Source organism: Phyllobates terribilis, unplaced genomic scaffold, assembly GCF_046119375.1.
Source record: "Phyllobates terribilis strain yellow unplaced genomic scaffold, ASM4611937v1 Scaffold_1__5_contigs__length_1240528914, whole genome shotgun sequence".
In the NCBI taxonomy this organism is placed as follows: domain Eukaryota; kingdom Metazoa; phylum Chordata; class Amphibia; order Anura; family Dendrobatidae; genus Phyllobates; species Phyllobates terribilis.
In genome coordinates, this window is record NW_027362761.1 from 1,140,834,200 (window position 1) to 1,140,850,468 (window position 16,269).

The following is a 16,269-nucleotide window of genomic DNA, read 5'->3' on the forward strand; positions in this document are numbered from 1 at the left end:
ATACACACAATTATATATCTATATATAAATAACACATGCTCAATCTCCATTAATGGAGCAGTGAACACTTGTGTTTTAAGTGCCAAACTATAGAATATGCTCAATTTTAAAGATTTTTTTAATATTTATAAAAAAAAAAAAAAATTAAAAATGTAAATTACTTTTCACAGGGACTTGAACCTGCGATCGGTTGACTGCCTGTACTACTATATAAACAAGGGCCTTCTGCAGGCAATCGTTATGACACCGCAAAAGCTTTTATTGCATCGTGCCACTTCAATTCCATTGTCAGAGATATCCTGCAGCATTTAAGTGGTTAACAGCAGTGATCAGAGTTGGCTCTGATTGCTGCTGTTACAGGGCAGGTGCCGGCTGGATAAAACAATCAGCACCTGCATTGTATGGCGCAGGATCACCTACACCCTCAATAAGATGTACTACAGACTCCTGGAAAGGGACTAACAATGGTGACCGTGCCTTACAATAGGACATATTCGATCAGTGGCAGCTGATCAGCTTGTAGATGGACCAGTGATTGCAGCCTCCTCTTCACCAGTTACCATACACAGCGCCATACATTCTGTAGTGGTTGACGCAGGTACTGCAGCTCTTTGCAACTCTGTTCCATTCAAACATAACAGGGCCGCAGTACCAGAAACAGCCACTACAAAACATAAGGCGCTGTGCCAGGTAAGCAATGAAAATTTACGCAGCATTGCGCCCCCCCGCTGCCCCTCTATCAGCTGATCAGCAGTGGTGCAAGAAGTCGGCCTTCCACCAATGCGATTTTTATGACCCTCACCAATTTTAATGACTCAGAAAAACAATTTAATACATCTCTAAAATCGGGGTGCCAAGAACCCCTTTGTCCTGACACGGAAGGTGGCCGCATTCCCGTCTCAGACATTTACAGCATTCTCGCACCCGATCTGCACGGTTCTGTGCGCTGTATAGTGGCCATTCTTGGGTACTACAGCTCAGTTCCTATTTAAAGGGGTTGTCCACCTTTGGGGACTTTTTACTTAAATGCATGGAATTGGGGCTAAAAATAATTTTTGCAATTGGGCTTCATGAAAAATTTCACCCCGTTTGACTCCTATAGCCGCTGTATTGAAGGAATAAGAAGCTAGCTGCAATACCACATGCAGCCTGTAGAAAGGGGTGGCACTGTTTTTTTCAATCTGGTGAACCCCTTTAATTAGGTTTTGAAAAGGTTCACACAGGAGGATGGAAGGAAATCAGGGCCCAGATCAGCTGTAAATCCACAGAAGAAGCGATTCCATAGATGCCACATTGATTTGTGCCGTCACTTGCTATTTAGCCGGCGACAAATGTCCTGACCGCGCGGCTCTATATCGATAAAGGGCGGCTGACATAACGAGGCGTCCGTCTTGTAGCGCACATCCAGGGGGTTAATGAGAAAAAGCACAACCTGTCTGGCAGAGCCTTATTAATCAACAGCCGGTAAATAATAGAGGAGACGCGGAGAATTAGCAATGCTCCTGCTGACGCTGACGCGCGCCAAGGAGAACAAAGAGCCCAGAGACTTAAGCAGAGAAGAGAAAATATGGAGGCGCGAGCCGGAACAAAAGAACAGGATCTTCATTAACATTTTAACAAACTGACGAGGAGCCGCAGACTAATGTGCCGATGCCCCGGGAGATAAATGTGCTGGCGGATTATCCTACATGAAGACGGCACGCGAAACCAGGAATAGAGGTCACCAGGAATAGTAGGGTATAGGGGCGTCCTACAACTGGGGACCCCTATCTATGAACCACTAACCAGCGGCATCTCCAGCTCCAGTGGGCTCTTATCTAACTGCCATTTAATAATACTTTCCCCCCAAAAAACTAACTGATTGACACTCAACCCTGAAACAGCGCCACTCTTGTCCATTGGTTGCATCTGGTATTGCATCTCAGACCAAACAGTCAAAAGGACAAGAGAGCTCTAATCATATCTTATATAGTGATGGGGTATCGCCGATTTTAGTGCTGCGGTCGTCTTCACCATTTACCTCCCACCATCACCATGGGTCCCGACCACCTACCTGTGCGGTGGAAATGCAGGACAGTCTCATCTAAGGGACCACCCTGAAGCCGCCCGCACAGATGGTCACCCAGGAACGCTGCAATGCAGGGAAAAGTCAGTGCTGAAGCCCCTTCGTTTTTAGGATTGTTGGGGGTCCAAAAATCAGACCCTGAACCGATATCATATCCAGACCCCCACCACATAATTTCCAACGTTCCCTTACTTAGATTTAATGTCTGATTTACTAATAAATGGCTGTTTTTTGGTAGAAATGTTTTTACTCCATAGAGAGGGCTCAGTAAGTAAGAGCGCTACAGGCCAGGGAGGTGTCTGCTAGCTCTGATCGCTGCTATTTAACCACCTAAATGCCGCTGTCAATCCCTGCCCGCGGCATTTCAGTGGTGCGATGACGGCTGCTGAAGTCCTCAATCATCGTCATCATAGTGTATTGCGGTACTTGATACTTCAAGTCCCTTAGGGGGGGGAACTAAACAAATAAAAGTAAAAAGTAATTAAAAAAAGTTTTTCAAACTATAATAAAAAAAAAAAGTTTAAGACTACACAATTTAACCTATCCAAAAATAAATAGATAAAATAAAAAAAAATGTTCACTATGACTAAAGGTCCGATCAAAATGAAAAAAAAAAATAAAAGTTCACAAAGAAGTCGATTGATGGGCAAAGAAAAAACAGAGCAAAATGACAACTGGCTGCGGCATTAAAGGGTCATTGGGGGATTTGTTAGATTGAAGCAGACACGGAGGGTCGGGCTCCTGCTGATTTGGAAATGGGAACATATTAAAATATCGCCACCAAATGTCTCCTGTGTAGTAATGGCAGGTGCTGAACATCGCAGGCGCCGCCACCTCCTGTTTATCTGCTGATCCCTGGCACAAAATCAATGCAAAACAGAGAGAAAACAGGGGGCAAAATGAAGAAGTGGATGCAGAGACGTGAGCGCCGCCGGACCGCCCGTAGAATAAACCCGCGCCATTAATAAGTGATAGGGTCTCGCCGGTCACTGGAGGCGTACATCACCGCCGAGGGACCCAACGCTAATGTATGCAGCGCAGAGAAGCGCTCACCATTCATCATCCTCCACGTGTGCCAGACGGATCTGATAGATGTTATTTCTCCTGACCTGGAAGTGTCCGCGGCTCGGCTCCTCCAAAGGCACAAATGTCGCCACGCTGCCGGAGACGTCTGGAAAGGGACGTAGGAAACAGGGAGCGTTACTCATCTGTCATCACAGACAGTGGATCAAAACATTGTCAGATACACTTTGTATGAACTGGTTTTCAAAGCTTCTCGTTCCATAGGAATCGTCATTGGTTACTTTTAAAGGTAAAATAAAAAAAAAATCAGAGGTGGTCCTGTGAGGGTGGACAGCGCGTCCCCTACAGAGATCTGAGATTACCTGCGAGTCCATCACACAGAGTTGTGTCTAAACTTTGCGACTTTTCAAAACTTTTTGAGCCAGAATTCCGGTGTGAAAGTTTTGATGAATCGGACCCAAAAATCTTTGTAGTCCCTTGAAGCAACCACAGGTCAGGCTTCATTTTTACTATAAACGGCAATACTAAAAGTATCACGACCGCAGGTTTATAGGCCCCTAAGGGGACATTAAGAAAAAAAGTTTTCAAAAGATATTAGAAAAAAAAAAAAATTAAAAAGGTTTAGGCTCACCCTCCTTTTCTCAAATGAAGAAAAAAAAAATAATAATAATCATCTTTCGCCCTGTCCATATCAGACTGATTTATCAAAACATAAATTTAATTAACTCATATGGTAAAGAAAAAAAAAAAAATATATATATATATATATATATATATATATATATATATATATATCAAAACGTTGAATGTGCCCCAAAATGGTATTAAATAAGACTACAACGTTATTGGAAAAATGAAAAATTTACGGCAGAAGAGAATGGCAGCACATACCCAACTTTTTTTTTTATTCTTCTTTTTCTTTATTATTTTCAAAAAAGTTCAACATTTTTCACTGGCTTCAAAAAGCGAGTAAGTAGTCCACCAAAAGTACAGTGAACGCCCTATATTAAAGCGTGGGAGAAGGCGGAAAAAGAATTCACACCATTAGAAATATGTGGAATTAATGTGATGCCCATTGATGTCAATGGAGCTCCTGCCTTCTGTTCACCCATTATATTGTTTTGTAGTCCTGCATGTGAATGATGTTTATGTCCATTCATGACTAGTGTTGAGCATTCCGATACTGAAATATCGGGTATCGACCGATATTCGCGGTATCGGAGTTCAGATACTGAGTTCCGATACTTTTACAATATCGAATACCGGAATCGGAAGTTCCCATAATGCCTGCGCTCTGCAGTGTCTCTGAAGGATGACAAGCTGGATGGCAGCGCTCAGCTGCGATCCAGCCTGTCATCAGAATGCCATCCCAGCGTGGGAGAATTCTCCTGCTCAAGCGCTGACATTACATTATCTCCCTTACATTACAATTAAATAGAATAGCAGGAATTAATATTTTTTTAAGACGTTAATGCCACAGCCATGGTGGTTGTGGCATTACAGTGATTGCCCAAATCGATGGATCAAGGAATCAAGGAAAGAAAGGGTTTATTTTCATTACGATATTTGTGTCCCATTGACTTGCATTGGTTTCCGGTATCGGAATCGGCGATATCCGATACTCAAAAAGTATCGGCCCGATCCAATCCGATCCGATATTTCCTGATATCGGAAGGTATCGCTCAACACTATTCATGACCCTATAGCGCGGTGTGGAGAGCAGCCCGATACCTGGAGCTAGAGAGCTGAGCGCGGCCAGTCCCGCACCGCCTGCCGCCGCTGACTGCATGTATTTACTGTCTAGTGGCTCCCACTTATCCCGCCGCCGCCGCCAGCAGCAGCACCCAGGCCCGGAAGGACCGCGACAAGAGAAGCGCCTGAGCCCGGGCTGTGAGGTGCTGAATGCAGATTAACAGGGATGCCCAAAGAAAAATATGACCCTCCTGATCCTCGTAGAATATATACAATCATGTCAGCAGAAGAGGTGGCCAACGGCAAGAAGTCTCACTGGGATGAATTGGAAATTTCTGGGAGGGTGCACAGTTTAAGCACATCGCTTTGGTCATTGACTCACTTAACTGTGTTGCACCTCAGTGATAACAACCTCTCTCGTATTCCACCTGATATTGCCAAGCTCCACAATCTGGTTTATTTGGACCTCTCTTCCAATAAGCTCAGAAGTTTACCAGCAGAGCTAGGGAACGTTGTGTCTCTCAGGGAATTGCTTTTAAATAACAATCTGTTACGGGTTTTACCTTATGAGCTGGGGCGACTGTTCAGGCTTCAGACCCTGGGGTTAAAAGGCAATCCTTTATCACAGGATATTCTCAGTCTGTACCAGGAACCAGATGGGATCAGAAAGCTACTTAACTACATGCTTGACAATCTAGCAGTTCATCCAGAACAGCTTCCTCAGAGGCCGTGGATAACGTTAAAAGAACGAGACCAAATTCTCCCCTCAGTTTCCTTCACAGTTATGTGCTACAATGTCCTTTGTGATAAATATGCTACAAGGCAGCTTTATGGCTATTGCCCTTCCTGGGCATTAAATTGGGAGTACCGGAAGAAAGGAATCATGGAAGAGATTGTCAGCTGTGATGCGGATATCATCAGCCTTCAGGAAGTTGAAACCGAGCAATATTTTACCCTTTTCCTGCCAGCATTAAAAGAACGTGGATATGATGGTTTTTTTTCTCCAAAGTCACGTGCCAAAATAATGTCAGAGCAAGAGAAGAAGCACGTGGATGGATGTGCAATATTTTTCAGAACAGAAAAATTTTCCTTGGTGGCAAAACACACTGTGGAATTCAACCAGGTAGCGATGGCAAATTCCGAGGGGTCAGAAGCTATGCTGAATAGAGTTATGACAAAGGATAATATTGGCGTATCTGTTTTGTTAGAAGTTTCATGACCCTATATGTAGATTTTGCATTTTATAATCTGCCATTGTTACTGCCATTTCAATTGGCTGATCATATGAGGTTTACAGAAATATGTGGGGGTGTACTCTGTTTTCTAGGGCTTGATAAAGACCTATCCAATATGTAAGGTTGAAACATTGCCGTCTCCCTGTATTATGTGATGTACTAATAAAAAAGAAGATCCTTTTTGCTATTGTGGAAGCTGTTGTCGCTCTCTTCCCCTTTGGATCTTACGGAGGATTGGGATCATCCTCTTTTTCGCATACTTGCAACCACTACCTACATATCAATGTATTTGTGCTGAGGTACAGCCTTACACTTGTATTTTTCTAAATGTGCTACCATAGCCTGCAGCATCTCTGGACTTGTCTCCCATCGAGCACACTTGGGTCATCATTGCAGAGGGAGCTGCCTGCAGCGGATCTTGATGATTTGTCCAATTGCACAGGGAGCTGCCAGCAGCGGATTTTGAGGATTTGTCCAAAAGCACAGGGAGCAGCCAGCAGCGGATTTTGAGGATTTGTCCAAATGCACAGGGAGCTGCCAGCAGTGGATCTTGATGATTTGTCCAATTGCACAGGGAGCGGCCATCAGTGGATTTTGAGGATTTGTCCAAATGCACAGGGAGCTGCCAGCAGCAGATCTTGATGATTTGCCCAATTGCACAGGGAGCTGCCAGCAGCGGATTTTGAGGATTTGTCCAAATGCACAGGGAGCTGCCAGCAGCGGATCTTGAGGATTTGTCCAATTGCACAGGGAGCTGCCAGCAGCAGATTTTGAGGATTTGTCCAAATGCACAGGGAGCTGCCAGCAGCGGATCTTGAGGATTTGTGCATTCGGCGTAGCAGAATGTTCCTCAGATGACGATTAATGACCTCGCTGATAGCAGCCGAGACTGTAGGTGCGGGGATTTCTGCACATGGCGCTCATACTCCGTACATCGAGATGTTTTGAAAATGTTGTTTCTTTTTTTTCACCATTTGCAGATCAGTATCGTCTGCATCCTGTGATTTCCGTAATTCCACGACTTTTCCTTCTTGGTGTTTCAGTGTTAATCTTGAGGAGTGTGACATACAACGACATAATAGTATACGGTGTCCGCCCCGCTACTCATCACATCTTACACTATGTTAATGAACCTCCGTCTTGCTCCTCGCTCTGTATACTGAATCAATGCAGCGCGCGGCCATCAATTCTCTCCAGGACGGCACTTTGTGGAATTACTATTGATTTCCGTCACTACAAATCTGCTAACAACACAATGGAAATAAGGAAAGCAGGAATTACTGCAACACAAGAATGGCAAAGAGCCCCTCGGGAATCCAAAGGGAATCTGTCAGCAACTCTTGCTATATAATCTGAGGGCAGCATGATGTAGGGGCAGAGAGCCTGAATCCAGCGATGTGTCACTTACTGGGCTGTGTGCTGTATCTTTACTACAATCAGTGTTTTATCAGCAGCAGATTATCACTGCAGGACTGGCGTCATGTGTGGACCAGTCCAGGTAATCTGCATAACTCTTGCCCTCATCACAGATCAGCAGCTTGCTGACAATGCACAGTGTACACCGGAAGCTGCCAATCAGTGGTGTGGACGGGGTTATACACAGCTCTGCATTCAGAGCTCTGCTACATCTACAGCAGAGAAAACAGGTATTTCATTAAAACTGCACCAACCAGACCAGTAAGTGAAACATCACTGGAATCAGGGTCTCTGCCCCTACATTATGCTGCTCTCGTGTTACATAGCAAAGACCTAGTGACAGATTCCCTTTAAACCAGGGATCACTTGATCGCCCATATAACACTGTAATAGTCACTCTATTGTATAATTACCAGTCCTCTATAAGGCGCAGCTAACATGACAGACATGGGGGCCATGGCATCCCATCAGCAAACTATGTCGCAGGGGAGAGGTGGTGTTGAGGGACCTCAAAAGAATGGCCCCGCTTCAAACTGCCTAATTGCTACTTTTACAATTGAAAGCGGCATCTAAAAGGTTAAACTGCTGTGATCGGAGCTAGCTCTAATCACTCTTAGGTGGGTTTCGCATTTCCGGATATTTCCGGTACCGGAGATATCCGTGTCTGTGTGGAGCACACGTACCGGCGCCTGGGAATCAGCAGTACAGTTAGCGCTGTTCCCAAGTGCCGGGTGCTGAACGCTGCCCTCATCATTGTCCCCTGCCATCTCTGCGATCAGCACCAGCAGGGAACCATGATGAGAGTCGTAGTGTCTGCTCCTGCAGTGTCCACCTGGAAAAATAAGAATACAATTAGAGAGCGGCCCCGGACCTCCGCTGCGCTGTGAGTGACAGGACACCGCTCGCTGCAGGAGTTATTAGTTGGGAACAGCGCTAACTGTACCGCTGATTCTCAGGCGCAGGTCCGTGTCACACGGATGGCATCTGTGTGCGCTACGTGTTTACATGGAGCCATTGACTTGAATGGGTGTGATCTGTGCCAAAACCCACGGTCCGTGGAGACACACTGACATGTGCACAGACCCATAGATATGAATGGGTTTACGTGTGGAAACTGTCACTACACGTACCAGAAATACTGTCGTGTGAAAGAAGCCTTAGGTGCCTGCTGTATAACACAGCCAGCACCCACTCCACGGACTGATGGTGCTATTCTGCTGCACCTGGGGCACTACACAGCCAGCCTTAGAGGATTTTCAACAGAGCGGAGGGACAGATTTCAACACTAAAAGTAAGATTTTTGCAGGGGCCGAGTATGAGGTTCCTTTAAAAGTGGGCAACTCGATGGCTCAGTGGTCATCATATATAAGTATAGTACAGACCAAAAGTTTGGACACACCTTCTCATTTAGAGATTTGAAAATTGTACATTCACACTGAAGGCATCAAAACTATGAATTAACACATGTGGAATTATATACTTAACAAAAAAGTGTGAAACAACTGAAAATATGTCTTATATTCTAGGTTCTTCAAAGTAGCCACCTTTTGCTTTGTGACTGCTTTGCACACTCTTGGCATTCTCTTGATGAGCTTCAAGAAGTAGTCACCGGAAATGGTTTTCACTTCACAGGTGTGCACTGTCAGGTTTAATAAGTGGGATTTCTTGCCTTATAAATGGGGTTGGGACCATCAGTTGTGTTGTGCAGAAGTCAGGTGGATACAGATATGTTTACAGAAAATTGTGGGAAAGTTATGAAATGTCTGTCCTGTTCCTGATCTAAGGATGAATCAGTGCTGCACTTTATGTACACGCTCAGTAGCGAGGCAGTGAGGAGGAGTCAGGGAAATTGAGCAGTTAGCGGTTAAAAACTTATATTTTTGGCAATATTTTTTTTTAAATTTTTATATATATATATATATATATATATATATATATATATATATATATATATTTATTAATAAACTTGCAATTTTCACATTGGGGTTTTTTTCGACTCATACTTAGTCTTTAGCAGTCTCCTTATCATCACAGACAGGATTACAAGTAACACCTCTATACACAGCTGATAACACAGGGTCCACCAATCACAACAAGCAATGTCACATCTCACCTCCTCCTCCTCCCATCACAATGACTTTTCCACGCCCATTAGATGCTTCAATACAAAACTTAAGGTCTGTGCATCTGACCCCTGTGTCTAATGCGCGTGTGCAGACAGAGGCCGTACGGCCTATAGTGATTGGTGGATCCTGTGTTATCTGCTGTGCATAGAGGTGTCACCTGTCTGTGATGATAATGAGACTGCTGAAAAGTCTTCCTGATCGGACAGGAGTATGGACACGCCCCGGCTGCTGGAGTGAAAATTGAAAGATTTACATCAAACATTTTACAATAGAAAAAGTGATAAAAAAATACAGGAAACCCAGAATCCTCTGCGATCACCTGTGAGGAGCAGCTCGGTGCCGGGTTCGCCGCTCTTGGGGATGAGGCTCCGCAGTGTGACCTCCCTGTCTCCGCCGTCCTCACAGCCCCTGATCCGGGCCAGCACCTCCTCATCTCCTCCCGGGCACTCCAGCCCTGACAGCAGCCTCCGCACAGCTGCCGCCTCCTCTTGGCCCCTCTTCACACAGGATCCGCACAGTCTCTTATTCAGCACCTGCGGTTTCTCCCACCACACCGCCACCGCAGCCCAGAACCCCGAGGGCAGCAGGGAGCCCGGATCCCGCACACCGATCCTCCCCAGCTCCGGCATCTCTCAGCTACCACGTGTGTGCGGCGCCTAGTAGTGACGTCACCATCTCAACTGTCAAACCAGATGTCCCCTTTGCATCGGCTATTGTACATGAGACTACTTCCCTCTTTTTCCCAATATTATCGGTCTTCATAAAATAGCGACCAAATGGATCCAATAATTTGTCCTCTAGGTTCAATCATGAGTGTTTCCGTAAATCCGTACGGCGCATGAGGATGACGCAATAATGGTGCCATTACTAGCCGCCATATTGTTTACTGGCAATGCGTGACTAGACTAGGTAAGACCGTGATTTATTATTAAAATCCTCAATGGCGGCCATCTTGGTTGTGGGCAAACAGTTTGATTCGTCCTATATAAACCATATATTATATACAGGAACTTACATAATCGTTTCCACCTTTCCCCCCGATTAATATATGTTGTGTGTACCCCGCACCACACCTCTCCACGAAATTAGAAAATCACAATCATAAATTTTGCCCATAACAAATATGGCGGAAGAGACTTCCTTTTCTTAGATTAGAGCTGTGCCTGCTGGGAGTGGAGCCAGTTTCTGGCTGTCAATTGTGGACTCTGCTCTGTACAATCTGGGAGGTCGTGGCTGGTAAAGGTGAGCTGTGAGGGGCTTAATATGGCTGCAGGGAGGGGGGCATCATCATCATCCCATTGAGCTCTGATGTGTTCAGCTGTGGTTGTACCACAAGTCTCAGCATGTCACAGGGGGAGATCTCACTTGTCCAATTGAAAAATGACCAATCACACCGCAGTTTTCTGGCGCTAGGTTGCTATGGGCAACAAGGCCTGCCTTACTCAGTTTTAATGCATGTGAGGCAATGTCGCAGAAAATAGCTGGGAAATTATTGGAGAGACTGTAAGACGGCCAATGGCTGATTACAGGAGGATCCGCTGTACAGTGTCCATTTTAGGACATGATCAGATATCAAAATCAAACATCAGAATGATGTCAGTTTGAGGCTAAATACCCTGTCTGAGAACTGATTCTGACGAGTGACTTTTACAACTGTAATAATAATAGTTAAAAAAAAAAAAAAAAGTAACTGTTCGCTGAGGGGACTTGAACGCAAAATTCCGTGTCCCAAAGCCGGTGCACTAACCACTAAGCTATTAACTTGGTTGTAAAAACCTTGGAGTTATATTTGGTTATATGATTTTCAGTGCAAACTTGTCTAAAACTCATTGGGACTTATGCACAGACTGCAAGCAAGCCAAATTCAAATGATGTTTGGACAGTTCAGCCAAAATGACCGGAATAATAATTTTTATTTTTATAGCGCCAACATATTCCGCAACACTTTACAATAACATTTTTGGCGAGGCGCACACCACTGTTAAGATGCAACAAAATCATTATAGGGGTTGTCCAGGTTTGGGCTCTGTAGTCATTCACACTCTGAGAGCAGACAGGCATGTGTCCATAAGTATGTGATTTGAATACATGCGGTCACATGCCGACTAAACGTGTCAGGCCTCACTCAGTACAAGCGTATTGAACAAGGCCGGACACATCTAGTCGGAATGTGGCCAGAAGGATGCAAATCACATGACTGCCGGCACTGGAGAATCCTAACAGCGCGCACTCTGCAAGCTGTGAGGATACACTGGTCTGTTATCACATAGAGTGACTGCGGACTTGAACCCCAAGCCTGGACAACCTTTTTAGACTCCTGCACATCGTTATTGCCACCCATGAAGGATAAGTACATAACGGGAAATATCTCCTGAAAAAAATGAATCAAGTGAAACAGCTTTTTGGATACAGCACTCGTGTTAAGTACAAAAGAGCAAATGATAAGCAATAATTTAAAATAAAAAAACAATAAGAGGGAAAAATAGAAAACCTAAGGCTGCGTGCCCACTATGCGTTTTTCAAGTGTTTTTGCCTCGGAATTTCCGCAATGAAAACGCTTAAAAAACGCTTGGTAATTTGTGCCCCATGGTCCCCAATGATAATCCGCATGTGCTGTGCACATGCTGCGGAAATTTCCGCTGCGGATTATCATTGCGGAAAAATACTCAGCATGTCCATTAATTTTGCGGACACTCAGCGTAATCGCTGCCATTGACTTGCATTGAATCGCTTAATATCCGGAGCACTACATGTGCACATGCGGATGTTAAGCGATTCAATGTGCAGATGAGGAGGAGAAGAGGAGACTCTCATCCAGACCCAGGTACCATAGTACCTGTTAAAAAAAGAATTTAAAATAAAAAATGAACATATACTCACCTTCCGATGTCCCCCGGTCTCCATAGCGATGCGTCCGGTGTGTTGGGCGGCTCATGGTGGTCTAAAAGGACCTTCCATGACGTCATTTAGTCATGTGACAGGTCACGCGACCGCTGACGTCGGGAGTCGCGTGACCTGTCACATGACTAAATGACGTCATGAAAGGTCCTTTCACACCACCGCGAGCCGTACAAGAGACCGGACGGAGCGGAGAAAAGACCGGGGGCCATCAGAAGGTGAGTATAATGTTTTTTTTTTTATTTTTTACCATTTTTTTATTCTTTTTTTCAACTATTAACTTGACCAAGTTGTCTAGCACTTTTCCAAGTGATGCTAAAATCGCTTGGAAAAGCGCTTGATAACCCGCATGCAGAAATGCATGCAAAAACGCTTGACAAACGCTTCTACCTGGCAGGGAAAATGCATGTAAAATCCGCATGCGTTTTTCCTGCCAGGGAGAGGCGGAAAAAATCTGAAGCATTTTTGCATCGTGGGCACATAGCCTAAAGCTTACTGTGACACTGGTATTGGCACCATTTACATTAATTTAGAATGGAAACACATTTTGACTCGCCTATGGTAAATCACAAAAGAGATTCTCTAGTTATTAATTGTCGATGCCCATGTGACATGAATTAGCCAATGAATGATGACTTCAGTGTTTTAAAAAGCCACATGATAGGCTCTGAACTTTGTCACAATGGTGAAGACAAAAGAGCTGTCTGAGGGCATCAGAACTGCTATTATTAGCAAACACAAGACTTATAAAGTGTATAAGGCCATCTCCAAACACTTTGGTATCCCAGTTTAATCAGTGCACAATATTATTAAGAAGTTTGCCCAGCATGGAACCGTCAAGAATCTCCCTGGACGTGGGGGAAAGAGGAAAATTGACAAGAGATGTCTTCGAACATTGGTGCGAATGGTGGAAAAAACACCACGTCAAACATCCAACCTGGAACAGTCTGGGGTCATGGTTTCAACAAGTACCATATGCTGCACACTAGACCAAGCAGAGCATTATGGGCGAAGGCCAAGGAAGAATCCATTGCTGAAAAAAACACATAAAAAGGAACGACTGATCTTTGCCAAAGAGTTCCTTGACAAACCACAATCCTTCTGGGAAAATGTTCTGTAGACAGATGAAACAAAAATAGAGCTTTTTGGCAAAGTAAAGCAAAGGTTTGTTTTCAGACGGCGCAATGAAGCTTATAAGGAAAAGGACACCTTACCAACAGTTAAGCATGGTGGAGGATCCATAATGCTGTGGGGTTGTTTTGCTGCGTCTGGTACTGGAGGCCTTGACCGTATCACAGGAATCATGAAATCAGAGAATTATCAAGAGATTTTAGAGCGAAATGTCCTACCCAGTGTAAGAAAACTTGGTTTGAATCGAAGATCATGGGTCCTCCAGCAAGAAAATGACCCAAAGCACACATCCAAAAGTACACAGGAATGGTTGAAAAAGAAAAAATGGACTGTTTTAAAATGAGCAGTAATGAGTCCTGACCTCAATCCCATTGAAAATCTTTGGGGTGAGCTGAAATCTGCCATTGAGAAAAAGAACCCTGCAAACATTCAAGAGCTTGAACAAACTGCAAAGGAAGAGTGGGAGAAACTTCCAGCTGAGAAGTGCAAGAAGCTTATAGATGGCTACAAGAAGCATTTGGAGGCTGACAAAAATGCCAAAAGGTGTGCAACCAAGTATTAATTAGGGATGCCTTTATTGCTGCACATGCTGCTTATTCTGTTTCTGCTTTGAAATTGCAACATGAAAGCTGAAAAACAATGTTTTATTGTTGTATTACTTAGGACCACGAATTAAAAAATCCTGAGGATATAACTTTGGTACATTTCCATTTATTTCTGAAGATATTGTACAGTCTATGAAAAAAATGAAGGGGTGCCAATAATGGTGATCAGCACTGTAGCAGCGTATGGTTCTTAAATGGAATACGTCAGCAGGGTTTTGCTGTGTAATCTGAGAGCAGCAGGAGGTAGGGGCCGATGTGTCACTTGCTGGGCTGCTTTCTGTCATTTTGATACAATCACGGTTTTCTCTGCTGCAGATCTAGCAGAGCTCTGAATGCTGAGCCCTGTATAACCCCGCCCACATCACTGATTAGCAGCTTCCTGTGTACACTGTGTATTGACAGAAAGCTGCTAATCAGTGGTAGGGGCATGGTTGGACCAGGAGGCATGAGACACCTAGTCCTGGAATCTCCTGGTGATAAAACACTGTGTTCAAACAGCAACGTACAGCCTAGTAAGTGACACATCGCTGGAATCGGGGTCTCTGTCCCTACATTATGCTGCTCTCCGATTGATATCCAAAACCTGCTGTCAGATTCCTTTTAATGATTCGGACACCAGTGTTCAGTGCATTCCCTCCACGTGGAATTATAAGCATTACATCGGTTGGATTAAAACTGATGATTTGTCTGTGTAATACAGGATCGATTCTCCGGACAGGAGACACTTTTTATTACTCCTCTCCAACCCCCATCACTGAAAGAATCTTACTATAAACTTTTATTAATACGCAATAAATAAATACGCAAACTGTGCACGGCCATTAAAATCAGACAAGACAACTGTTCCCCTTCAAAATCCCCCCCGGCCTTCACCCTACACCTTATAGTCTTCTCACAGCTTTGTGCATTGTATTTCTTGCTAGCTTAGCAGAAGAATACTTACTGCAAATGTGTAGATTTCCTTTAGTACGTTGCTGTACCCCTGATGTGTGAGGTTTACACAAATGTATCCTGTGTCGCCACCGTAATGGGCAGCACGGGATGTCGGTAGTGTTTCATTGGGCAGTGCGTATGCCCAGCCGTGGGGCGGCGCGCATGCCCAGCCGTGGGGCGGCGCGCATGCCCAGCCGTTGGGTGGCGCGCATGCACAGACGTGGGGCGGCGCGCATGCCCAGCCGTTGGGTGGCGCGCATGCACAGACGTGGGGCGGCACAATCTCGGCAAGTTACGCTGAGAGCTGATGATGACTGCCACACCGGTTACATTTGCTCAGATACATCCTATATACGTCTCGCTTTTGCCAAATATTCCCCCATATTGTGTTTGGGTGAAACTGAACTTAAAGGTATTGTCTAGTTTTCACCAAAGGTGATAACCGATTGGCAGAACGGCAAATTTTTATTCCAGACGGGGAAATTTGATTCTTGTTACCAAGTATAGCAGCAGGTGAGATTGTTTTTCTTATTATTATTTATATAGCACAGTTGATTCCATGGTGCTGTACATGAGGAGGGGTTACATACAAAATACAGATATCAATTACAGACGGGTGCAGAGGGAGGAGGACCCTGCCCTTGCGGGCTTGCATTCTACAGGATGATGGGGAAGGAGACAGTAGGTTGGGGGTGGCGGCAGCTCCGCTGTTGGTGAGGCGGCAGCTCCGCTGTTGGTGAGGCGGCAGCTCCGCTGTTGGTGAGGCGGCAGCTCCGCTGTTGGTGAGACGGCAGCTCCGCTGTTGGTGAGGCGGCAGCTCCGGTGTTGGTGAGGCGGCAGCAACTAAGCTGGTGGTGAGGAGGCAGCCGGGTCATTGCATGTTGTAGGCTTTCTTGAAGAGATGGGTTTTCAAACTCCATCTGAAGGATCCGAACGTGGCAGATTAGCGTATGTGTTGGGGCACAGAATTCCAGAGGATGGGGGATATTCAGGAGAAATTTTGGAGGCGATTGGGTGAGGAACGAATAATTGAGGAGGAAAGAAGGAGATTTTGAGAGGAGCGGAAATTGCGTGAGGGGGGATTAGTTCTGAGATATACAGAGGAGAAAGGTTATGGATGACTTTTTAGTTCAGTATTAGTAGTT

General features: G+C 44.9%; 3 protein-coding genes across 5 annotated transcripts in view; 2 read left to right on the forward strand and 1 right to left on the reverse strand.

Annotated features, from left to right (window-relative positions):
- The window catches only part of TRMT44 (tRNA methyltransferase 44 homolog), a 39,832-nt gene extending 29,419 nt beyond the window's left edge, over positions 1-10,413 (reverse strand). The window contains exons 1-2 of the mRNA XM_073647756.1: positions 9,877-10,413; positions 3,119-3,236 (exon numbers count right to left, since the gene is read on the reverse strand). Of these exons, the coding sequence (XP_073503857.1) occupies positions 3,119-3,236; positions 9,877-10,186 (428 nt within the window). The 5' untranslated portion in view covers positions 10,187-10,413. The remainder of the gene's footprint in view (positions 1-3,118; positions 3,237-9,876) is intronic.
- Positions 4,799-5,999, forward strand: LOC141167139 (CCR4-NOT transcription complex subunit 6-like-A). Its single transcript, XM_073654527.1, has one exon. It carries the CDS (start codon positions 5,007-5,009, stop codon positions 5,997-5,999), a length of 993 nt encoding a protein of 330 aa, XP_073510628.1. The 5' UTR covers positions 4,799-5,006.
- Positions 10,414-10,648: 235 nt separating the features above from the next.
- ACOX3 (acyl-CoA oxidase 3, pristanoyl) overlaps positions 10,649-16,269 on the forward strand; it is a 91,732-nt gene continuing 86,111 nt past the window's right edge. Inside the window, exon 1 of one of the 3 annotated variants that reach the window (XM_073647722.1) lies at positions 10,649-10,799. The gene's annotated coding sequence lies outside the window, so the exon portion shown is untranslated. The remainder of the gene's footprint in view (positions 10,800-16,269) is intronic. The other 2 variants (XM_073647740.1, XM_073647749.1) reach the window with 2 other exon arrangements.